Source organism: Mandrillus leucophaeus, unplaced genomic scaffold (assembly GCF_000951045.1).
Source record: "Mandrillus leucophaeus isolate KB7577 unplaced genomic scaffold, Mleu.le_1.0 Scaffold372, whole genome shotgun sequence".
Taxonomy (NCBI): Eukaryota; Metazoa; Chordata; class Mammalia; order Primates; family Cercopithecidae; genus Mandrillus; species Mandrillus leucophaeus.
In genome coordinates, this window is record NW_012103943.1 from 2,477,024 (window position 1) to 2,502,190 (window position 25,167).

Here is a 25,167-nt window from a genome sequence, read left to right on the forward strand (position 1 = left end):
AGGACTTCCTTTTGTTTTGAAAAAATTGTACTTATTCCCAAATTACTTCAAATTTATAACATATGAAATAAATAAGTGACAACATTTAGCAACTCTCATAGCAGGTTTCTAGAGCTATTTCAGCCTGCATCAAGTCAGTATCTGTATAAAATACTTGTTCTAATGTCTCTGTACCAGTGTACAACATGTGTTCTCTAAGTCAACTAAGTGCAATTTGGAATATAGGAATATTAGTAAAATGGTGTATCAAAAGAAAAGTTAAGGTTTCCTATTATTTATTACATATTTTTAAGTAGCACTAAATTAATTCTACCCCAACTGTAAAGATACAGAATTTAAATAATCCCAACAGCCACTCTCTTACAATGATATAAAAAAAAACTTTTATAAAACTGATGAAACAAGCTTTGTGTACTAAACTTTCAACTTGAGTTTCATGATCTTCTTCTAGAAAGGCTATTATAAATTCTTTTGCTTAGCAACAAAGAAAAGAAGCACAGATGGAATCATCACTTGCCCACTCATTTAAGCATTTGTTTCAAACAAATTTACAGCAATGAAAAATAGTCAGCGAAGGGTCTCTAAATTTAACATGTAGATAAAGCAAGAAAAAATATGAAAGTGTTTTAAAATGCAAGGTCACACCACCTTTGGCAGTCAGGAATTAAATACATAGCATTTCTGGAGCAGATCCACAGCTCTTAAAGCAATGCATGAAACACATGAGGCAGTGATGTATAACATGCTTCCACTACTTACTCTACATATGCAATAGGTTTCCTGGGCACCATGGGGATATGTAAAAGACTGGCACTTTAAACAACTTGCATTTCTGAATGCAATCATTATTGCTTACATTCAAATGAAGTACTTGAAATGTCTGAAACTCAGAGGAATTGCAGTGGATATGTTGAGCCTTCCCTTTCAAAAACGGAAAGCAAGATACATTCTACAACAATATGAAGAGAAAAAGACTGCATTTTCACACTATTCAAAGGAATAATATGATATCTGAGTCATAATTTAATATCTGAAGAACAACTATAATGTTTTGACAGTCTGTAGATTGCCTTTGTTCTCTCAATAATTTTGCTGTCTCGTTTTGGCTTTCTAGTGAAATGAAGCAAATTGAATATTATGTTGTTTTCATATATTGGATATAAAATACTCAACCACTATCATGAAACTGTGGATTGTTATACTCTGTGTGACATCTGATAATTTTTAAGCACTATTTTTGTCTCTTTATTCCCTTCACACACAGAAAAGAAAAAAGGCTCCCTAATTTTCAGAGTTCTCTCTATACACTGAATGTAACACTGCCTCATGAATCTTTATTTCACTATATCCAACCTGTGCTTCAGAAGGCTGAAAACAGATGTACTCGCATGTGGTTTTAATCTGTTTCATGCTGCTCCATTTCTAAGTAACAAGTACCAATTTCACAAGCGAGAAAAAACACGAATAACAATAAGATACAATATTCCCCAAATAATCATCTAGGCATCTACAGTAGTAAAAAGTTTTTCTGTCCAGGTGAAGAAAAAACTTGATAAGCCTAATAATATTGTAGCAATGCACAAGCTGCCACCTGGGGGATCAAAATTCAAAATCAGCCTGTAGCTCAGGCTCTAGGCTTATGAGACTGGGTGTGCAGTAAAGAAAATGAATTCCGTCTCTAGGGAAGAGGATTGTCACTGGTGTTGGTTATGGAGAAGGCAATACACAATTTCGTGGATAAAAATAACATTCAGACTTGCCAGCTGACCAGAGAAAGGACAGGGAGATAAGGAATGAGGCGAACCGTTTCCCCCAGCACAAAGAGCTAAATCCCTGTACATAGAAAAAATCGTAGTAGCCTCAAAATTCTTAGAAAAGCAATTAAAAATAAATTACAAGAAAACCTAATTGAATTATGAAAGCTAGGTACTCCTTTGAACATTTGTTTAAAAAAACGTAAGTTTTCCAACAAAGCAGTTGGAATCAATAACACATTCATAAAGAAATTCAAAAGCTGTACTTGAAGGTTCCTAGGCCTGTTAAGCATTTTGTTGATAGTAAAAATAAAATTTTTTAACTCCATTACAGCAAGGGAGATTTTTTGTTCCCAAATGAAAAATACAAATTAAGTTTTCTAGCTCTTTTGAAAATTTAAGTTAATAATAGCCACACCAATAGATTCAACTTGTAGTTTCCGTAGCAATTTTAGGCGTTATTATTTAAACATACACATACAAACTGCATACCTACGAGGAACTAGAAATGAAAGAGAAAAACAAATGAGGTCATTCATAATTTATGAAATTATTTTTAAGATTATTAAAGTTGTCTTTGAATTGCGAAGTCTTTAAAACAATCAAATCTTTTTTTTTTTTTTCTGAGAGGTATATTGTTCTTTACTAATCTCAGAATTAATACGAATTTTCTTTTCTTTTCTTTTCTTTTGGGGGGGCGGTGACAGAGTCTCTCTCTTCTGTCACCCAGGTTGGAGTGCAGTGGCCCTATCTCGACTCATTGCAACCTCTGCCTGCCAGATTCAAGCAATTCTCCTGCTTCAGCCTCTGGAGTAGCTGGGACTACAGGTGCACACCACTACACCCGGATAATTTTTCTATTTTTAGTAGAGATGGGGTTTTGCCATATTGGCCAGGCTGGTCTCGAACTCCTGACCTCAGGTGATCCACCTACCTCAGCCTCCCAAAGTGCTAGGGTTACAGGTGTACGCTACCACACGTGGCTAATGTCAATTTTCTATTTTCTGTTTCTAAGGAAGCAGACCACTGGAAAAGTATTTTATTTATTTTCAAAATGAATTGGTAGGTGTTAGACACCTATTTCAAAATGATAATTTTTTTGGTTATTCAAATTTTATTATTTTTATTACCTTTAAACAAAATTTCACAATAGAATGAACCACTGTTAAAATCAAGCATAGTATTCCTAAAATAGCTATCTAAATCAGAAGGTAGTTCGACAAGAAATGAAATGCTGCCCTGAGCAAAAACAATGTCTTGGCAGTGATAGGCTATATGGTGATCCAAAGGTCGTGATCTTCTTTGAAAAAGAAAACAAGCATAACTATAATCTGGCATTTTAGGTCCATGCACTCATCTGTGAATTCTTCACTGCTCTTTGTAGGAAAAAACACACAAGGTTCCTGTAATATACTCAAGCCAGACTGGCACCCAAACTTAAACTGAAGCTGGCTTTTTTGATGAGCATGAAAGCAGACTTAGATGTTTAGTAATAATACATGTAATTTCTTTAGTGTCTTCTATGAACTAGGCAATATGCTGAAATCTATAGCTGCATCATATCATGTCATCCTCACAGCCACCAGAGACTGTAGTGACAGGTGGCAGTTTAACCAGATCTGATTCCAAAACCCACTGTCTTTCTATTCCGTCATGCTGCAGTCCATAAATCACTATTTTACAAAATCTGTATGTTCCCAGATTATCAATCAGACTAACTTTTGATTATCCCTATAATATCAGCTTAAAGAAACTTAACTTAGTAAAAATTGGTAAGGAGAACTTAAAAAGAGAATATAGAATAAAGGCAGAACTTTAAACAATTACCCGTTGAGCAAACTAGAAGAAAAAAATCTGATAGAGATGTCCTGGCTAAAACTGATGGCCAAGGAAATTCTATTGTCAATCGTATCAGAATACCGTGTGCTGGCCGGGCACAGTGGCTCACGTCTGTAATCCCAGCACTTTGAGAGGCCAAGGTGGGTGGATCACCTGAAGTTAGGAGTTCAAGACCAGCCCAACCAACAAGGTGAAACTCCATCTCTACTAAAAATACAAAAATTAGCCAGGCGTGGTGGCAGGCGCCTGTAGTCCCAGCTACTCAGGAGGCTGAGACAGGAGAATTGCTTGAACCCAGGAGGCAGAGGTTGCAGTGAGCTGACATCGCGCCACTGCACTCCAGCCTGCGCAACAGACCAAGACTCTGTCTCAAAAAATAAAATAAAATAAAATAATAATAATAATAATGTGTGCCAACTCTTTTATCTAACCTAAGTATTAGTTAGAGGCTTGCTTCTTAAAATGTCACATAACAAGTTGTTTCTATCCACTGCTGTTTGTAGCCTATGTTTTCTGTGATAAAACACATAGGCACTTAGAAAATGATTTCTAATTACTTATTATCTGTAGTACCTAGTGTATGGGAAGCTCTTTTAAAATTTGCTGAAAGAATTAAACACATTAAGAATATACAAATGTTCTTTAACCACTTTTTCCATTTTTTTTTTTTTTTTGAGACAGGGTCTTGAAGAGCAGGAACACAACTCACTGCAGCCTCAACCTTCCCGGCCCAAGTGATCCTCCTGCCTCAGCATCCCATGCAACTGGGAACATAGATGTGGGTTGCCACAACTGGCTAATTTTTTATTTTTATTTTTTTAATGTTTGTAGCGACCAGGTCTCACCATCTTGCCCAGGCTGGTCTTGAACTCCTGGGCTCCAGCCACCCTCCACCTTGGCCTCCCAAAGTGCTGGGATTACAAGTGTGAGCGACCACACCAGACCTTAACTTTTTTTTTTAAAAAAAAATTACTTTATTATATAAAGACAGGGTCTCACCATGTTTTCTCCTTTTTCAAATTACTTTATTATATAGAGACAGGGTCTTGTCATGTTGCCCAGGCTGGTCTCGAACTCCTGGGCTCAAGTGATTCTCCCTCCTTTCCCTCCCAAAGTGCTATAGATTCACAGCAAGTTGGAAAAGTAGTACAGAGAAAGCCTCATGTACCCTTTATCCAGTGTTCTCAAAAGGTAACATTTTACATAACTATAATACAAAACCAGGAAATTGACATTGGTACAACCCACAGACCTTATTCATATTTTTCCTTTAGCTATTTTTTAAGAGTGTACAATTTTTCTGGTGCTAGAAATAGCACCTTAGACTCTCCGTTTTTCTGAAGAGAAAACAAAGGGTCCAAGAGGCTGAAGACTACCCAAAGTCAGAGTGCTAAAAAGTAGCAAAAATAAAGCCAATTCTGAGAGAGAGATCATCTCTCCACAGCTATTTAGCATGCATCTGCACGAGAGTCATCCACCAGAATTCCATGAGAAATTCAGTAAAGACCTTCCAAATAATTCTTATTTCAAAGGTATCACATCAGATGGATGCCTACTTTTTACACATTATTTTATTTTCCCTCTCTCCAGACACCTAAAAGCTTTCCTCATTAAAAAAAATTGTCACCATTGGTCTACTGAAAAATACATAAAATGTTTTTCTGCATCAGTAACATGATAAGCCAAACTCAAAGGGAAACTAGGCTAAGCGGGTCACCAGTTGAAACAACAGGCTGCCTTGTCACCTTTGACCTCAGTGCAAAGTTCTATGTCTGGCACAAAGCAGTGTCATAAACATTGAATCACTGAATGAATGAATCAGCCAACAACTTAAGTGGGATGACCAAATAAACCAAACATTCTCAGTTTCTAAAAAAAACAAAACAAAAAAAAAACACCTGCTTTCTAATAAACTGATATTTTTATCCAGAAAAATGTTTTGTGAGATACTTTTCCCAACGTCAGAGGAAAGGCCCTTAGGAAATATCTAGTCTTGTAATTTTCATTCCTGGCTAGACGTTAGCATCACCTAAGATATTAAAAAAATACCATGCCAAGCCCGCACCCCATGTATGGAATGGGGTCCAGACATCTACATTTTATTTTTAAAGTACCCGAGGTAACTCTATGTCTTTACAAAGATGAAGAAATTGAGGCCTAGTCAAACAGAATGTCTTATTCAAGGTAACACAACTTGTCAGTAACATGAGACCAGAATCCATGCAGAAATAGTACTTTTTTTTAACATAATACATAGAAAAAAATTCTGAGAACTACGAAACTTCATTTTAACTTTGAAACTATTGGTTATTTTTTAAAATATGAAACTAGGCAAAAATTCTACCAACATGTGAACTCTTCCTGGGATATAATCACTGTCATAAGTAGGTAGACATAAACAATTGAGGCACTGAGAAGTTATTGCCTGAGATATTAAAAAAATAATAATAATAAGGGATGTGGTTGGTATCTTTGAGCTAATTGCCCATTCTTGGCAATTAGTATGCATGTAGTACTCTTAACTGGTATCACGATGGCTCCACTGTAGAGGTTCATCAAATATGTTGGATATTTTAACAAAAAGAGGTATATGTGTAAAATTGATAGAACTTACTGCATACAAAGTGACTCCATAATATTTGCCATACTGTGTATCAGATTCAATAGTTAATACACATTTAAAGCTATTGTCTAAAATCAATTGGGTATATTTCTAAACTTACCTTTAATGGTATCATTTTCAGCTCTCATTATGTCAATGAGTGAACTCTCCAGTGAGTGCATGTCGAATGTCCTGGGGCGATCCTGTAGACACAAACAGCCACAAACCACTTTTTAAAATAGCATTTAAATATAAAACAGGACAGTAAGTTTCATTAGATGGGACACAGATCACAAAGTAGCAATTTTACTCTCTATATAAGGCACATTATTACTAAATGTTATTATTAACACCAAACATCAAAAACCACAAAAGTGTATGCACAGGGCTCAGCAAAGAGTGATTTGATTTCTAATAATAATTTCAACAAAAGCATCACGTTTATTCAGAAAGCCAAAACCATTAAAACTATTTTCTGTATTAGTTAAGAACACTACATAAATGTAAAAAGAAAAAAAAATCATTATTCTTTCCCATCACTTAAGATTGCAAAAACGTGGCAAAGCTTTCCAAACTTGTCCCATTAGTTATCTGCTAGACTGGTACCTATATGTGCCGTTCAAAATAGCTATATTTTCTTATAAGGCAAGGTTTAAAAAGTCATCAAATGATTGTAAGACTACTAAATGGTAAAGTATACAAAAACAAATGAGAGAAATCTTTTTTTTTTTTTTTTTTTTGAGACAGAGTTTCACGCTGTTCTGGGCTGGAGTATTGTGGTGCGATCTCAGCTTACTACAACCTCTGCCTCCCAGGTTCAAGTGATTCTTGTGCCTCAGCCTCCAGAGCAGCTGGGATTACCGGCACCCGCCATCATGCCCAGCTAATTTTTTGTATTTTTAGTAGAGATGGGGTTTCATCATGTTGGCCAGGCTGGTCTTGAACTCCTGACCTCAAGGGATTCACCTGCCTCAGCCTCCCAAAGTGCTAAGATTACAGGCATGAGCCACTGGATCCAGCCAAGATAAATTATATACTTATTTTATGAAAATAAAAATATTGATTTATCCATCTCTATGTATTATCAAAGTTGTTCTTGACTATTAATGATTTGCCTTCTCTGAAGGTTTGTTTTTAAAACTAATAACGTATATAGAAAGTTGAAAAAAAACCTCCTTCCTTCCAAAAAACATGTAAAAAAAATTTTTGGTAGACTCTCCCTTCCCCCAACATAAAAATAAATCTGGAATAATGAAGCACAGAAGCTGCTCTCATTACTGTCACGAGGCTTTCTCTAAGGAGAAGGATGAGAATAGCAATAGAGAACTGCTGAAGCATGTTCTGTCCCTCCCTGCCCCCAATGCAACATGTTATTAGGTCCCCAAACAACCCAGTCATTACTTTTGGTAAATAAAGGATAAAAGGATCAGTTAGAATAAGAGTTAGAACCTAGATGAGAAAGCAAAACAAAACAAAACAAAATCTCAATTCTTATTTACTCTCAACTTGCAAAATTAGGCTTGATTTTGTTGCCATTAAAATTAAAAGGAAGGAAGAGTGTGGGGTACATTGCTGACCTAAACCCCTGGCTTAACCAAGTGCATTTTGAGAGTGGGAATGGAATCCTAAAATATACAACATCCCAAGTGCTCTGACATTCCTCAGGATGAAGAGTACTAGAGACAACTAAAATTAAGGTTTAGCTTGATAAATTAGAAGTAGGAGATGAAAACATTTTAAAATTAAACTGAGACGAAGCAATAATAAATGTTCTGACCCACCTTAAGGATACTGTACATAAACACACAAAGGCCGCTGCAAGAATATTAAAGAAAAAGGGGATCCCAAAGGAATCTGCAAGGAGATTTCTAAAAGCTTCTATTCAATTATGTTTCCTTTTACATTACTATTTAAATTCAAAGCTTTGACTTTTCTTTAAAAAAATCACCTCCTAATTGTATCCCCTTCATTTTTCTACTTTCCTAGCTAACTTCTAGAACCTCTAAGCTGACAGAGGATGTCCTCCACTTGACAGCATTTTTATTCTTTTTGGATGGACCTAACATTTCTCCTCTGTGCTTTTATAACACATCTTACCCACAGGATTATTCTGCTTCCCTGAAATAGGGACCAATCCTCCTGATCCCATCTCATCATGCAGATATTCAGTAATGTGCACTGAGTGGTTTTATAATACAACTGCAACTTGAGGAGTCCAAGGACAGTATATTTAGGTAGAATCCAATATTACAGGTAAGAGACGGTATTTCAAGTTCTCCCCCAGGGGTTGGAAGGTTAGGGTGAGGATGAGGATGGGGAAGAGTGAACAGGTGCCTTACCATCCTATACTGCTCTAAACTGGTATGACTCCCTCCAGAACATCTTTGCCTCACCTCTTCCACCAGATTCTTTCCTCATTATCCTCATCTCCTGAACAAGATCTATCTAACGGGAGGCAGGAGTACACATGGCCAGGATCAGACTAAGGGTTAGTATTCCCAAAAGAGAGAAGCTGTTCTGTGTTTACACTTCCTCATCTCAAGCACTAAATTAAATCAAAACCTGCATATTCTTGCAGAAGCCAAGTAGACTTGAGGCATAATTTGAGGTTTAGAAGTTAATATAAAATTACACTATCTCATTCTGCAGTTGCTGGATATGTTCTCTTTCAGCAATGAACCACACCTTTACAAGGACCATCCATTTCCATCTCCAATACAAACCGGTCTTGGAGGCAAAAATTCCTGGTGTCCGTTCACTGACTGTGAGCTTCCCAAGAACAGGAACTATGTCTCACATCAAATATTTCCAGTGTGCCTACCACAGCGGGGTGATGGTGTGCCAAGTCAGTCATGTCCTAAGCCCACGAGACTACCCAAAAGATCCTGAGGTGGCAGGAGCTTCCTGGCAGATGATCTCTGTTTAAAAATTATCATTTTCTATGTGTGTCATGCTGTAAAACAGGTTAAGAAGCACTGTCCTGTATTTCTGTATCACTCTGCCTCACATAGGTCTTGGCAGGTAGAAAGCACGCAAATGTTTGCTAAATCAATGAATGGATGTATTCCTTCATGTAATTTCTAAACATTTAAAATCTTTATTCTCTGCTACTTCCTTAAGATTTGTCTTTACATTTCCTCCTTTCCCTCTAAAGAGCTGTCTGTTTTCTTTTGGGGGAGGGGAGGAATTAAGTTTAGTGTTGTTTTTCATGCAACTAACAGAGTAAGCAACCTAATGAATTTCTGAAACATGCATTTTGTCAATCACTGAATGACAAGAGCACTGAAAAGAAGCAATTGATAAAAAATATAACACAGACTATTTTTGTTTGGTTTGCTTTATAAGAACTATTTCCAGTAAGTCAAGAAGCCTCCATTTTACCTGTAAGTTTTTGTTTTTGTTTTTTTACCTATAGGTTTTTTTTTTTTCTTTTTTTGAGACAGAGTCTCGCTCTGTCGCCAGGCTGGAGTGCAGTGACATGATCTCGCTCACTGCAACCTCCGTCTCTTGGGTTCAAGCGATACTCCTGCCTCAGCCTCCTGAGTAGCTGGGACTAAAGGTGTGTGCCACCATGTTCAGGTAATCTCTATATTTTTTAGTAGAGATGGGGTTTCACTATGTTGGCCAGCATGGTCTTGATCTCTTGACCTCGTGATCCGCCTACCTTGGCCAAAGTGCTGGGATTGCAGGTGTAAGCCACTGCACCTGGCAACCTACAGGTTTTTAAACGTGGTATTATGAATGGAATTTAGTAAACGATTCCACACCTTCCTCCCACTAGCCTGCCCCACGGGCACCCCAAGCATATTGCGGGAAACAAAGATTTTTGCTGACCTCTAACTGGTAAAGTACATTAAAACGAAAATCCTAAATTAAATTTTAAACTTTCAGTAATGTTTTATGAAATGAAAAAAAAATTTATTCACCCTTTTTACACTAACTTTTAGTAATGATACTAATTTTTTCCTATAATTTGTTACAATACAGGGACGACAAGTAAATACAAATACATAAAGTTTGTTCAATTGGTACTGACTATTAGATGCAAGGTGTTTTGAGAAGGATTCTCAGACTCCACAGGGACTCAGAAGGAAACTGCCTCCACAGACTGCTACAAGGTAGAAGGTCCAACGGCACAAGTACTTCATTCTTGACAAATCTAGTCTAATATGTATTCTTCCCCACGACCCAAACTTATTAGCAAGTATAGCTACTATAAACATTTTGTTTATGACGCTTTGGTAATTCAAAGAGTGCAAAAGCCACATATTTTGTCAAGTAAGCATTCTGTTCTCAGAGCAGGTTTTAAGGTTGTCATTCTTGATTTACTCCGTCACTGATCTTTTCTGTCCATTTTTAACATCTAATTTAAAAAGTCCTAAAATGTGTCTATACCATTAGGAAATAGGTAAGGGGGACACAGATAAATAAACCCAAAGTATAAGAACAGTACAAACAATGCTGGTTTTCCTACGCAACAATTAAAGAGTCAAATCAGAAGTGTAAGAGTGCTTTGATTTCCATATTTCATTCTTCGATTTTGCCTTTTTAAACTGTTAATTGGATCAAATATAACCACTGACCTATTTTCTAGGCTCCATTTCCCAAAGATTCCAAAGATTAAACTAACTGTAAAATAGAAACCTTGTTAGGTGATGCTCTTCTTGATTGAACTTGAGCTAATGACCAAAACATGAACATTAGCATAAATGAGTGGAATGGGCATTAGACACTAGGAAGCTTCAACTCTGCCTGTCGTGTTACATGAGCTTGGGCACTTTCGTCCTTTAGACCTCTTTCCTGGTCCATAAAAGGAGTGGTTTGATTGGATCTCTAATGTCCCTGTCCTAATTCCAAAATACATTTGTATTCTAGCTTTTTGATATCCTAACATATCTTGCTCTTTCAAGATTTACAGTTTAAATTATGACAATTATGGCAGGAACCAAAAATAAGGATGAGAATTTATTAATCAAAGTCCATCACTTTTGTCCACAAAAAGGCAAGGGTCAGTGATCAATTAGCAAGAAAATGATCACTTAGAGTCTTAAAAGGACAATCATGGCCAGGTGTGGTGGCTCACACCTGTAATCCCAGCACTTTGGGAGGCCGAGGCGGGCAGATCATGAGGTCTGGAGTTCGAGACCAGCCTGCCTAACATGGTGAAAAAATACAAAAATTAGCTGGGCTTGGTGGCAGGCACCTGTAATCCCAGCTACTTGGGAGGCTGAGGCAGGAGAATCATTTGAACCTGGGAGGCGGAGGTTGTAGTGAGCTGAGATCACACCGTTGCACTCCAGCCTGGTGACAGAGCAAGACTCTGCCTCAAAAAAAAAAGAAAGAAAAAAAAAGGACAATCATGGCATTTTAATTACGCTACACAAAACATAAAATAAGCTTCTCTCAAAAAAAAAAAAATCTACTTAAAAAATTCGCTGGGGAAAGTTAAGTGTGGTTTCAGATAGATGATTAAAGAATCTCTTATAAAACAAAAGATACTGACAACTCAGTTTGCTTCAACCCCACTGCCAGTTTCTCCTGGCACCCTAAAGGGAGAAATTAGAAAAGCAGATCCACCTTTTATTGAGCATCTACTAAGCACTTTATTAATACTGTCTTAATTAATCCTCAAACCTCCTAAGTTACATTATTATTATTATTCCTTTTTTTTTTTTTTTGAGACAGGGTCTCACTCTGTCGCCCAAGCTGGAGTGCAGTGGCACAATCACAGCTCACCACAGCATCAAACTCCTGGGCTCCAGTGATCCTCTGGCCTCAGCCTCCCAAGTAGCTGGCACGACAGGCATGAGCTACTGCACCCAGCCTATTATTCCTATTGTAATAATAAAAACTGAGACTAAAGAAAACTCACACAATTTACTACACAGATTCGTTACTGCATAGTTCAGTGGCATAGTCAGGATTCAAACCCAAGTCTTACTATAAACCAAGTGATCCTTCCTTGGGTAGGGTAATGATCATGGCAGTCAAAGAACCACACTAATTAAGACATACATTTGAATAAAGGAGGCACTCTAAGGGTTCTGAGGGTATGAACATGCTGGCTAGTGCCTGGCAAACAGTAGGCACTCAAATGTTACTTATATTTTACTTATACAAATGTTACCTTTTATATTTTACCTATACAAATGATATATATCAGAGGTACTAAAACCATAAGAAGAGAAAGAGAAACCTTATCTTCCTTCTCCCCACTGAGATGACAGAGTGGCACACAAATTAGAAATCTATCATAAATGCATCTCTGGGTTATCTATTAACCACAGTAGTACTGGTGGTAGTAACAGTAATAATAGGATTGCTATCAGTAGCTGACATTATGGGTTACATTCATAAGCTCATTTATTCCTCACAAAACCCTGATACAATTAGGTATGTTCAGTTATTATCCCACTTCACAGATGAAGAAACTGAAGCTTCGAGTAATTAAATAATTCCATCAATGTCAGGTAAGTGGAGGCAGAATGTGCACCCAGGCCTTCTGACTCTAGAACATGTGAGCTTAGTAATCATGAAGGAAAATATAAGATCACCAATGATTTTCAAAGCTAAGCAAAGCAAACTTTATCACAACGCTTAAACCTTATCTTATTTTGTAGTCTTAATTATTATATTTAATATACTGAGTTGAATGTCAGTAACTGGTTAGTTTCAGTTTCTGTCATCCCTACTTCACAGGGCAATTTCTAAAAGAAAAGCCTTATGATACCACTATGAAAATCAAAGCTGATAAAAATAAACTTCTGACAAAACAAAATGAACGTTTCAGAGAGGACCCTTGTTTTTAGTATACACCTGAATGATACTGCCTGCCAGGGCAAAATGGGAAGACCTACATCAGTACATAGCTAATGACAACGCTTTTCATAACATTCCAGAAGCTGCCACAAGCAGCACGTGAACCTGCTGGTCTGTCCTATCAGGAAAAACAACTAAATTGTAATTATACCACAGACCAAAATAATCATTTGTGGCCTTTTTTTTTTTTTTTAACATCCAGATGGTTGATCTAAGCCAGCATTTCTCATACTTGAGAGTACGTCAGAATCACCTGGAGGTCTTGTTAAAATACAGATGACTGGGTCCATCCCCACAGTCTCATTCAGCATGGGTCGGGTTCAAGGTTTCGCATTTCTGACAAGTTTCCAAATGACACCAGGGATTACTCTTTAGAACCACTGAGTTAAGCAAATCCATTCAACAGGTTAACTTCATTAGATCCTTAGGGGTGTGCTTTATAGCTTGTATCCTAGTTGGCCAGCTATGATGTAGTCCAGTTTAAATATTCTACAGGAACTATTTTAAGATTTCCTTATGAAGAGAAGGGCTTTGCTCTCAAAACCTGAAACAGCTCTCTCTTTCAAGTTCTGAGGTCCATACCTTTGGAAAGATTAAAATAAAGTTCAATTTCACCAAAACAAAATTCCGTGAGAAAAAGCATCAAGAGGTGAGTGGCTCACCATTAAGAACAAACAATATACAAATTTGGTGCTTGAATTTTCACAATAATGGGGTATCTGGCATTCATATACCCCATATCTTAAGAATATAGCCTTTTTATTTTTCATTCAGCGACATGGAATACTTGCCCTTCAGGTATTTACTACTGACAGGTCTTCTCTCTCTCACAACTGGTCAAATGCCCTATAAGCCAAGATAAACAGTCTAAACAAAGGACATGCTAATTACTCATTCCTTCAGATTCAAACTATTTATCAAGTCACATCATCAGAAAATACATAGTATATACTGGTCCCTTTTGACTTGCTTTTATAGAACTATGGCTTAACAGCGTGATCTCAGATTTTAATAAGCAGAAAATATTAGTAACTGCCATTTGTTAAACATCTATGAATTTTCTTGTAAAATTTGTCAGCAACAGAAAAATTCATTGTCTGTCAATGCCCCATGATTAGAAACCTGCGAGGCAAATTTCTCTCAAAACTATTTCACTCTTGTTTAAAAGTATGCTTATTTTCATTAGAGAATGAGATTTATATCACCCATCATGTTACATTTTTCTCTTGGATGCTGGGATGTTCACAGTTAGGTTATGTGCTCAGAGGCAATAACTGTACTGAGCTTACATGTTCTCATCTAAATATAACCTATGCTACCCACCACCACCACCCTATTATTGCTTCTTTTTATACTTGAGCTAGTATGTTTTGGCATTACTAGACTGAGTCTAAAACACAAAATGTAATTAACTGAATGTAACCACATTATTAAGAACCGAAGCCAAAATTCAGCTATCCCTTGACTCATTCTATTTCTATAAAAACATCTATTACTGTGATCATCACTTCTCAGACTGCTACATATCTGTACCAGGCTATGGAAGTTTCTCTTTCTGGCTTAAACTTTCCCTGGTAAAGAAGGGAGGGAAAATATTTTGGTTTGAAAGGAAAGTGTACGCCAGTGTGTCAGCTGCCAAAATAAATAGAAATTTTGAGATGCCAGTAGAGCCCATAATTAATCAAAGGTAACTATGGGAGTTTCAGTTCAAGGTTTGCCAAAATGTAAATATTCCTCTTGAATTAAATAATATGTAAATTCACAGATTATCAAGAGTGGACTATCCAGTCAGGTTTCAAGTTTCCACTTCCAAATGACCCTCACATCCCTACGCAGGCAGCAAATCCCTTTTCCCTTATGTCTCCCTAGCATTCTGACATCCCACAAGATAGTGATAAGCTCTGTTGTACAGAGCTTATCGCTATCACCACGCACCATGAGCTTCACTCATTTTCATATCCACAGCTTGTAGCATGCCATAAAGCCATCATCACCGATACAGAAAGCGGCTAATATGTTCCTCCTAGCTCTGTGTTGTGCATCTTACATGAATTACATAACATTTACATATATTCGTTCCTCACAACCATCATGTGAAGTCAGTACTGTCATTTATTATCCCCATTGTAGGCAAATGAAGCTAGGAGAAGTTAACTAATTGCCCTACAAAGTCACACAGTAAGTGGTAGAGTCTGACTTCAGAGCAGATGCTCAGGAAAAGTGGTTTAAGTGAAGTTTTGTTTGGGCCTAGAATTTTTGCTCTATTGTTACCTGCAAGGTATGAAATCCTTCACTATATATAGGTGGCCTGAATGAAGACAACGAGCATCAGAGATTAAAGTTAAAGCAGTAATTATCTGAAGCAGCAGGGACCACATTTAACAGCATCTCATATTTCTTAGCAAGTTCCCTCTTCAATCAGTACTTTTTCATTATGACTCCTGTAATGAAGGTAGAGTCTAACAGATCTTAGGTTACCACATGTTCCCTAATAGAATTATAATCTATAACTAAATGAACGAATGTCTTCAGTATATTACCTTGGATCAACAGCTCCATTTGGTTGCCATGTGAATTGACAAATAAGCTCTCTACAGAAAGCCTCTGAGAACATTTTTTATTGCACCTTCACTAAATAAATCACATTCATTTTGAGCATTATAAATCCTTAAAATGATAAACATTTCTTGTCATCACTTATTTGTATTAAAAAACCAAATGACCATTGTAGGCTTGATTAGTCAGTTCCTGAATCAACAGACCTTTTCTTCTTCTTGACAATTTGTTCATACTAATCTTGCCTAGCAGAGAAATAATTAAAATCTATCACAAGCTTTGATACTTGTGATACTAAGTATCAAACATACTAAGCAAGTGATCTTGATGCTGCAACATCATTGAACCTTAATTTCATCAGCAAAATGAGGATAACAGCACCTCCCTTATAAAACTGTGGTGAAAAGCCAATGAGATAAGGTATAAGGGCAGCAGGAGCACAAGGCATGGCAGTTGGTGAACTCATTCAATAAACATTTCTCTGCCCCTTCTCTCTATGGTGCAATGAAAAAAGCAGGAAACTCACATTTTAAATTAGATATCAGTTGTATCCGAATAAGTCAGCCATTCTGTGCTATTTTCTTTAACCTCTTTTCATAGAGATAATCAAAATAAGTTCAAACCTATGACCCCAAAACTATCAGTATAAGACTTCTTCTCTCTAATAAGCTATTCAGGGCAAGAAGTCATTAGTTCAAGGAAAGCAGGCAAGCAGGTAAACAATATTAACACTCAGCCTTGAGGAATGAAGTCATTTGACCTCAACTGGCTGTTAGAGTTCCTCTTCTCCATGTCTGCTAGGCCTGAGCAAGGTACAGAGTCAGCAGGCAGAAGAGTCCACCCTAATGCACAACCTTTTTTTTTTTTTTTTTTTGAGACAGAGTTTTGCTGTTGTTGTCAAGGCTGGAGTGCAGTGGCGCAACCTCGGCTCACCGCAACCTCTGTCTCCTGGGTTCAAGTGATTCTTCTGCTCAGTCTCCCGAGTAGCTGAAACTACAGGCGCTCGCCACCACACCAGGCTAATTTTGTATTTTTAGTAGAGACGGGGTTTCTCCATTTTGGTCAGGTTGGTCTCTAACTCCTGACCTCAGGTGATCCGCCCACCTTGGCCTCTTGAAGTGCTGGGATGACAGGTGTGAGCCACGCCTGGCCAATGCACAATCTGTATTCCTAAACTGAAGCTTATGTCTTGTAACCCTCGGCATCTCTTCTCTTTTGTGAGCCTTGACAGTGATCTCAAAAAGCATCCTGTGCCCAGCCTCCACATTTCCAGACTCTCACAACCCCCCCCCCGACCCCCATCCATAGTTCTCCAGAATCTCCTGGGCAGAAGGCACTCCCCAACACTCAGGTACAAAGAGGAGGTCACCGGCCAGTACACTTCAGGAGCAGAAGGATCACGTTTGCCATAGTTAAGTATCCTCAGCCCATGGCCCTTCAAAAGCATCAAACATTTGTGCACTGAAAGCAAACAAGAAATTCAAAAAGTTGACTCAGTCTAAAAGTCTGCAAAGGACTCCAAACCTCTACATTCCTCTTAAAAAACAGAAAAACAAAAAAGACAACAACCATAAAAGCTCAGTCCTGTCCTGTTATCTCTCTCATCTTTCCTTTCAGAGGTCTTACCCACAAGTCCACAGAAGTGTGAACCTAGAGAAAGGGTAAGATGAAGGGAGGAAAACGGTATACTCTCCTCCCAAATTTCGAATCACCAGGTGGTATTTGGGTGCTTTACCTGGATCTCCTATTTTTCTATGTTACAGAAGGAGGAGATGAAGCCAATAGTGGTCCACCACTGTTGGCAGCAGGTCGAGCAGTGAAACAGGCTGAGCAGGTACAACAGAAACGTGGGCCTTGCTTCATTTTCTCACTACCCTTCTTTAAAAAAACAACTTGAAAAAATCGTTAATGTTTTCTTTTAAAGACTCCTTCTACAGACACATACTAAATCATTTACAGATGAAATAATATATGAGGCAACTGCTTCAAAATAATACAAAAGGGGAGAGAGAAGGTTAAGGGTATAGATGAAACAGGATTGTCCAGGAGCTGATAATTGTTGAAGCCAGGTGACATGTACATGGGAGTTCACTAGACTATTCTATCTACCATGGAATATGTTTAAATTTTTCCATAATAAAAATTTAAGAAGACATGGGTCAGGGGGTGCTTTACCAACAGAGAAAAAAAGATATCACCAGTTGGTCACTTTCAGCAGTGTTCACGAAAATCAGTGTGTCATCTTGCCTCAGTCCCACCATGATTTAAGTATAGTGACTTTAGGAATTGTATTTTATTTTTTTAAAATTAAGTTCAGGCCAGGTGCAGTGGCTCACGCCTATAATCCCAGCACTTCCAGAGGCCAAAGCGAGTGGATCACCTGAGGTCAAGAGTTCGAGACCAGCCTGGCCAACATGGTGAACTAAAAAGTACAAAAATTAGATGGGCCTGGTAGCACATGCCTGTAGTTCCAGCTACTGGAGAGGCTGAGGAACGAGAATTGCTTGAACCTGGGAGGTGGTGGTTGCAGTGAACCAAGATCGCGCTACTGTACTCCAGTCTGAGTGACAGAATGAGACCTTGTCTCAAAAAATAAAATTAAGTGCAAATTATCACACACCAGTTATACATGGGTTTTCAGATTTCAAGAAATTGTGCTATACTTTGAATAAAACTGTGACTTAATATTTCTGTTTGACGACTTGCTTTCTTAAAACGATAGAATCTTCTAGAAGTCAAACATTAGACATATCTCATTTTATCCTCAAAAATACCAGACAAAAGAAATGAGAAAATAAAGGACCCGGAAGGTGGTGTAGCTTGCCTAGGTCACATAGCTAATGAGTGGCCGAGCCATACCTGGAACCCAGATCTGACTTCCATTAACTAAGATATTTTTCTAATAACATTTTTTCAGAGTATATGAACATTCTGAGTCACGTTCTTATATTGAGTTTTATTTTTTTAAGGTCTCATAGACAATAAAATGGCGGCAACTATTTTACTGACTAGTACCATGATCCTATTGACTAGATGCATTCCTCAAGAATACCTGGAAGAATTATTATTTAAATTGTTACACGGTATTTTTAAATAAATATAGACTTAAAATATATAATACTGAGAAACTAATTATAACTTAGTTTTGGTCTACTAAAAAATGATTGGAATATATCTGATAAATCTTCAGCAAATAGAAATTGCCCAACCAAAATACCTACCATATAAAATGTGCTTGTACAGCTTAGAGCTTTGAACTTGAATAATTCCATTTGTAAACATGAATAAGCACCTATAGATAGCCGATGGAGTTTTTCTTTGGCATGTAATGGGACCAGAATTCTGCTATCCAAGTTAAAGTTTGCCTTTTGTAGTACCATTTTGTCATAGAATGTAAATAAGCACATGTTATATATAAATATACAGGTAACTTATACAAGTGTGTATTTGTAATTGATAATTACACTTTCCAAATATTTTTCCAAAAAAATTATAAATTTTCTAAAAATTTAACATTTCCAAATATAAGCATACATTTATAAACACATTAATGACTACGTTAATAAAAGTGTTTGGAAATGCCATTTATACAATTTTTTGTTATAGCTAAAATTGAATCTGTTAGTTTGCCTTAAAGATTAAACAACTTACAGATTAAAATGAAATGAAACTATTGGGCTAGTTGATAATTTGTTTATAATGAGAAAAAAATGCATGTTCAGTCTTACTCAAAGATTAGCACAGGTCAAAAACACATTACAAACCATGTTACTAATTTATTTTTTATGACAGTCCTGTGCCTAGTCTATAACATAGTAGGTGCTCCAATAAATGTGTGCTAAATACATTACAATATTTTTTTTTAAACTCTTGATTCCAGGATAAAAGCCAAACTATTCTCGATTCAAAACTATGGCACCCTTTCATATCTCTTACTGAAAAATCATAAATTCTCCATTAAAATGTAGTCTCCTCTAATGTATGCAAAAGCAATCACATGTTCTAAAGTTCTTAATAAAACAACTGTAGCCAAAATCTTTCAAAATACTGAAAGAAACAGGCTGTCAATGCTAATCAAAGTTTAAGCTTATATTGAATTAGAAAACTTCTCTTCAAGAAAATCGACAATTCTGCTAAATATTTTATCTGTCTGGGGTTGTATCTATAGCTTATTCAATAAAGCATATACAGCAAGATAAGCATGACTAAAATATTTCACAGTAACACAGCTATATTTGTAACTAATTTCATAACTTTATTCAATATTAGAAAGCCATATTTTAAATTTAAAAAGTTAACCAACCTAATATGGCCACATACATAAGGGGCCTCACATTACCTTTCACTGTTAGGTATTATTATATTTTAGAAAAAGTATTTGTATTTTTTGTAGAGACGGGGTCTGACCACGTTGCCCAGGCCTGGTCTCAAATTCCTGGGCTCAAGTGATCCGCCCACCTCAGCCTCCCAAAGTGCTAGGATTACAGGTGTGCGCCACCATGCCTGGTCAGGTATTATTTTCTTGATATTGTATTTTCTTCTGGAATTTAAAAGATTTACTCAAGGTCACACTGCTCATTAGAGCTCAGAGACAAATTTTTAAAGCTTTACATATGCATTTTGTTTATTTTTACAACAGCTTCATGCAGTAAATAATTATATTCAAATTCAGAGTCAAACTTAAGTCTGAGTCCACAGCCTATGCTTCACTCTACATTTTTGGGCTCACAAAATTGCCTTTCTCAATAATTATTCACTTTTCACCTTCAGAAATTGATCGAAAATAGTATCAACACCTTTATCTTTCTATCTACTAAGTATTTTTTAAAAACCTAAAGGTGGAACTCATTCTGTTTCAATAAGATAAAATGTGATGAGAAAAAAATGGATGGGAATCTACAATAAAATCGAATTTTTAAAAATATACTGCTCTAAATTTATCATGGTAAAATGTACTTTTAATTTCTGCAAGGCAGTTTTGAACAATTAAACATAAAATAAAATGAATTTTGTCACAAAAAGTTAAAATGCTCACAATATAGGTTCTCTGCCTTAAAGAGAAACACATTATTCACATCATCTTATGTGTGATGAGACCAAAAACTGAGGTACAATACAGCACTGAAGAAATACGACAGTGAATTATCAAGCTTATTTTCCTCCTAGCAAAACAGAGAAAAAGTCATAAGGAAAATAAACTGAGACTGTCAAATCCAAACCGAGGCATATATTAATTTAAAAACTACGTTCCCCATTTCTTTCTTATGAACACCAACAAGGATGACTTTCAAAAACTTAAACTCATGAAGTAAGTAGCATCTTTCTAGTTGCAATTAGCTACAACCACATTCATTAGGCTTGCAATAAACAGGTTTTTCCTGAAAGGTGTTGGAACAATGTGCTGATCATATGCCATGCTTCTCTGAACATAAAAAAAATAAAAAAACTCTACCCTGGAATTAGTTTTAATTTCATCAGAAAAGCTATCTAACCTAGTTAAACAGCCTTCTACAAAGAGGAAGATTTTTCCAATATGTCAATTCTGCTAGATCTAGAACATCCGACCCATAATTTACTGTGAAAAAAATTGGTTTCTCCCTTTCTAAGTCAAAGAAAATGTTTCCTATGCAAAGATCCCTCTTGGAACGATACTGTATTAAGAAATAAGAAAATGTAATGAGGTTGCACATTAGACAATTTTAATAATCCACCATGACTTTCAGAACTGAAGCACTGCAGCGGTGTTCCGTTTGCAAATATAAGATGCAGTATATAAGTCTGAGGATCTATACACTTGTTTCCCTATCAAACAAATTTTAGGATAGTCTTTGTGACATACAGATTTTGTCTTTTTCCTTCCCACCTGACTCTTAGCTAATGAAAGTGGCAACATAATTGAACTGCAGTTAAGAGGATGTCAGCACATATACTAAGTAATTCTCCTTTACTTTCCTGTAAGGACAGAAGATCTAGGCACCCCTCCAAAGAAATGCTATATTCAAATATAATTACTAGCAGGTGCCCCAATATATTATCTGCTTTGGATGTCAGAATTCTAAGACATGTTTGGTAAGACAGGATTTTTTTTTTCTGCTTACGGTAAGGGTCAAATCATGCCTGTAGTCGCAGGAATATAGACCTTCATTTTGAAATTGGAACAATAAAACCACATGTCACAGGGCTGAGAAATCCTACATAGGAAGTGAAATAACATATTTGAAAGCACCTAGCCCAGTGCCTGGTATATAACATGTGCTCAAAATGTAAAACAAAAGCATTGATCTAAATATTATCTAAGTTTAACATTTAAAGTTGATAAACAAGTATACTCAATTATTTTCCCCTTTCAATACCCTATCTACAATCAGCCTTTGATCATCATGTATCACTGTAAAATCTTTCCTCTCATCTTACATGCATCTGGGAGGCACTCTCCCTTCCGGTCCCACCTGCACCCACTATCCCCCTGCCATATTATCATTATGTGAAGAGGCCCTGTAGTCTAATGATTAACAGCCAAATCTTGTCTGTGAATAAAAATAATAATTTCTGCTCCATAGGATTGTTGAACGAATTAAATGAATCAATACACGTAAAACATTTAGAACACGGGAGGCATGTTAGATTTTTTTTTTTTTTTTTGAGATGGAGTCTCACTCTGTCCCCTAGGCTAGGGAGCAGTGGCATGATCTCAGCTCACTGCAACCTCTGCCTCCAGGGATCAAGTGATTCTGCCTCAGCCTCTGGAATAGCTGGGATTACAGGCAACCACCACGACGCCCGGCTAACTTTTGTATTTTCAGTAGAGATAGGGTTTCACCATGTTGGCCAAGCCGGTCTTGAACTCTTGACCTCAAGTGATCTGCCCACCTCAGCCTCCCAAAGTGCTGGGATTACAGGCGTGAGCTACCACACCCAGCCACATGTTAGCTATTATTATATACATATTACTTTAGCTGTGTCTAAAAACAGGATTTCAGCCAGGCACAGTGGCTCACACCTGTAATCTCAGCACGGCAAGTGGGTTGCTTGAGCTCAGGAGTTTGAAACCAGCCTGGACAACATGGTGAAACCCTGTCTCTAAATACAAAAAGTAGCCGGACATAGTAGTGTGTGCCTATAGTCCCAGCTACTGGGGAAGCTGAGGTGGGAGGATCTCTTGAGCCCAGGGAGGTCAAGGCTGCAGTGAGCTGTGATTATGCCACTGCACTCTAGCCTGAGTGACAAAGCGAGACCCTGTCTCAAAAAAACAAACAAAATCAGGATTTGAGGGATGCCCTCTGAATTCATGTAATGAAGCTTTAAGCTAAGCAAAAATAACTTAGAAACACATTTTAATATACAAAAATCCTCCAAATAAAATGTCTTCCCCTATCAGTTATTGGGAGGGGGGGATTATGAATTTAAAAGGTTATTAATTTTAATTTATTATATATGCCCAAACTGCAGTAAACAAATGTAAAAATCATTCTGGTTCATCTCAAATTAAAATAAACATTGCCTACTATCGGTTACACTTCAGGTAAATTATTTCCTTTTAATATAACAATAACGTGCTGGCCTCTGATTGAATACCATTATTATAATGTACTCATGTGAGCACTATCCTTTAATGTCTGTGGTAAGTTTCAAGATTTCTCTATCACACCTAAGGAATTCTTTTTATTCTTTTTTTTCCCTATGAGAAATATTGCAGAAGAAAGGAATTCTTTTTAATAGTAATTAAATTGAAGTGGTAATATCTATAAAATTTCTTTCCTAAAATTAGTAGTGTTTAAGTTATAAATTATTTATTTTTTTGAGACAGGGGTCTCACTATGTTGCCCAGGTTGGTCCCAAACTCCTGGGCTCATGTAATCCTCCTGCCTCAGCCTCCCAAGCAGCTGGGATTACTTACAGGCATGTGCCTATAAGTTATAAATTTAAATAAGACAAATTTAACCAAGTTACTTATACCAACTTAAAATGATACTTTTTCTCAAAAATAACTAATTCAGAAGAATTATTGGTTTTTAAAAAGCAAAATGAACAGCATTCATTTAAGTAAGAATCACAGTAGTCAGTTTACTTACTTCTTTAGACTTTTTCAAAACCCTATTAGGAGTTTCTTGTCATATTTTTTTCAAACCACTTATTTCTCTTGTGACTTTCAAATCACCCCACTGCTAGCTCTCTCTCCTCAAACGTGTGTGCATGCACTCTGTCTCTCTCTCTCTCTCTCCCCCACCCCCACCCCCCCCACACACACACAGCTACAAACGGTGGGGATGGGGAGCAGAATTAACAATTTATTTTTGAATCTTACCATATTTGAAAGTCAGGTACACTGACCCATCCTTTTCCCATAATCAATATAAAAGACAGCAATTCTAAGGGAAGAGTTAGTTTCTAACAATATATTTAGTATTAATCTTAGTCTATTATTTCATAAATCAACGTAATCTCCAAAGAAACTGTTCAAAAAGATTTCACACATAACACACACTCTATTAGCCCAACAGAAAAAAATATTAATGTGCATACATGTATATTTTATTCATTGTCTGAACTTTTCATTTTTCCTAAAGCAATCTTTATCAAAAGTCAGTAAGCTGAGAATGGGAACCAAACCGTGAGGCCACATAAATTCACTGTGCCAGCATATGGCAGCAAAATAAGAAAAAAAGGTGTAGTTTTTCTTATTTTGATTTTGAGTCAAATCTTAATCCAGTTAAAATGTATTGAATGTTAACTTACATTTTTTAAAATTAGCAGTATAAGAATAATTCATAAAACTTACCTTTGCATTAAATTTTCTTTAAATTTATGTTCAAAGGAATATCAAAGACAACTTTTTAAAAACGGACTTCTTAAACAGCCTTTTTACCTGACCACTAAAGCACAGTAATTGATCTTTGGTTTTAACAACTGAAACTCTTTAAAGCAAATGCCAATAGCTTTTTGATAGGAAAAAAAAAATCATTTTTAAAAGTCAAAAACTAAATATACCCACATATTTTAAGATGCACTGCACCTGAATCCTCAGGGAAGGAATGATATAGGGTTCTGTTAGTAAACTTCCCCTGCCTCTCAGCCAATTATTAATTAAAACAAATAATTCTGCTAGGGCTAATATCATATTTGGGAACAGTGCAATGATTCTGTAATCTGTTTTAGCCTTTGCAGAAATATTTCTAAAGCAACCCTCTAGCTATAGCACATGTGTATGTGCACACATGTATGTATACATATTTTCAATCCTTGTCTTTTTTTTTAACTTAGAATTTGTACTCTGACCAGCTGTGTACCCTTGGCTAAGTTATTATATATTTCTCATATTCAATTTCTGCATCTGTAAAATCGGGATAATAACAGAATTCACCCTGTGAGGTTGCTGGGAAAACTAGATTCAATGCTAGATTCTTACTCCTTACAAATTTCCTAAACACATACAATCATACCCTCAAAGTATACACATTTAGTGGAGCATCTGACATTCAACCACCTGTGAAATTCCCTTTATCTTGTTCATATCAACCTAACTTGCTGCTCATTAATTCAAAAACATCAATGACTCTTGCCAGAATAAAGATATTCTGGTAGCAAGAAAGACAAATG

At 36.6% G+C, this 25,167-nt stretch overlaps 1 protein-coding gene across 4 annotated transcripts in view; it reads right to left on the minus strand.

Moving 5' to 3' along the window:
- CPEB4 (cytoplasmic polyadenylation element binding protein 4) overlaps nucleotides 1-25,167 on the minus strand; it is a 71,517-nt gene that overhangs the window by 43,008 nt on the left and 3,342 nt on the right. For all 4 annotated transcript variants that reach the window (XM_011990186.1, XM_011990185.1, XM_011990184.1 and 1 more), the window contains exon 2: nucleotides 6,317-6,398. In XM_011990186.1, coding sequence (XP_011845576.1) covers nucleotides 6,317-6,398 — 82 coding nt within the window. The remainder of the gene's footprint in view (nucleotides 1-6,316; nucleotides 6,399-25,167) is intronic.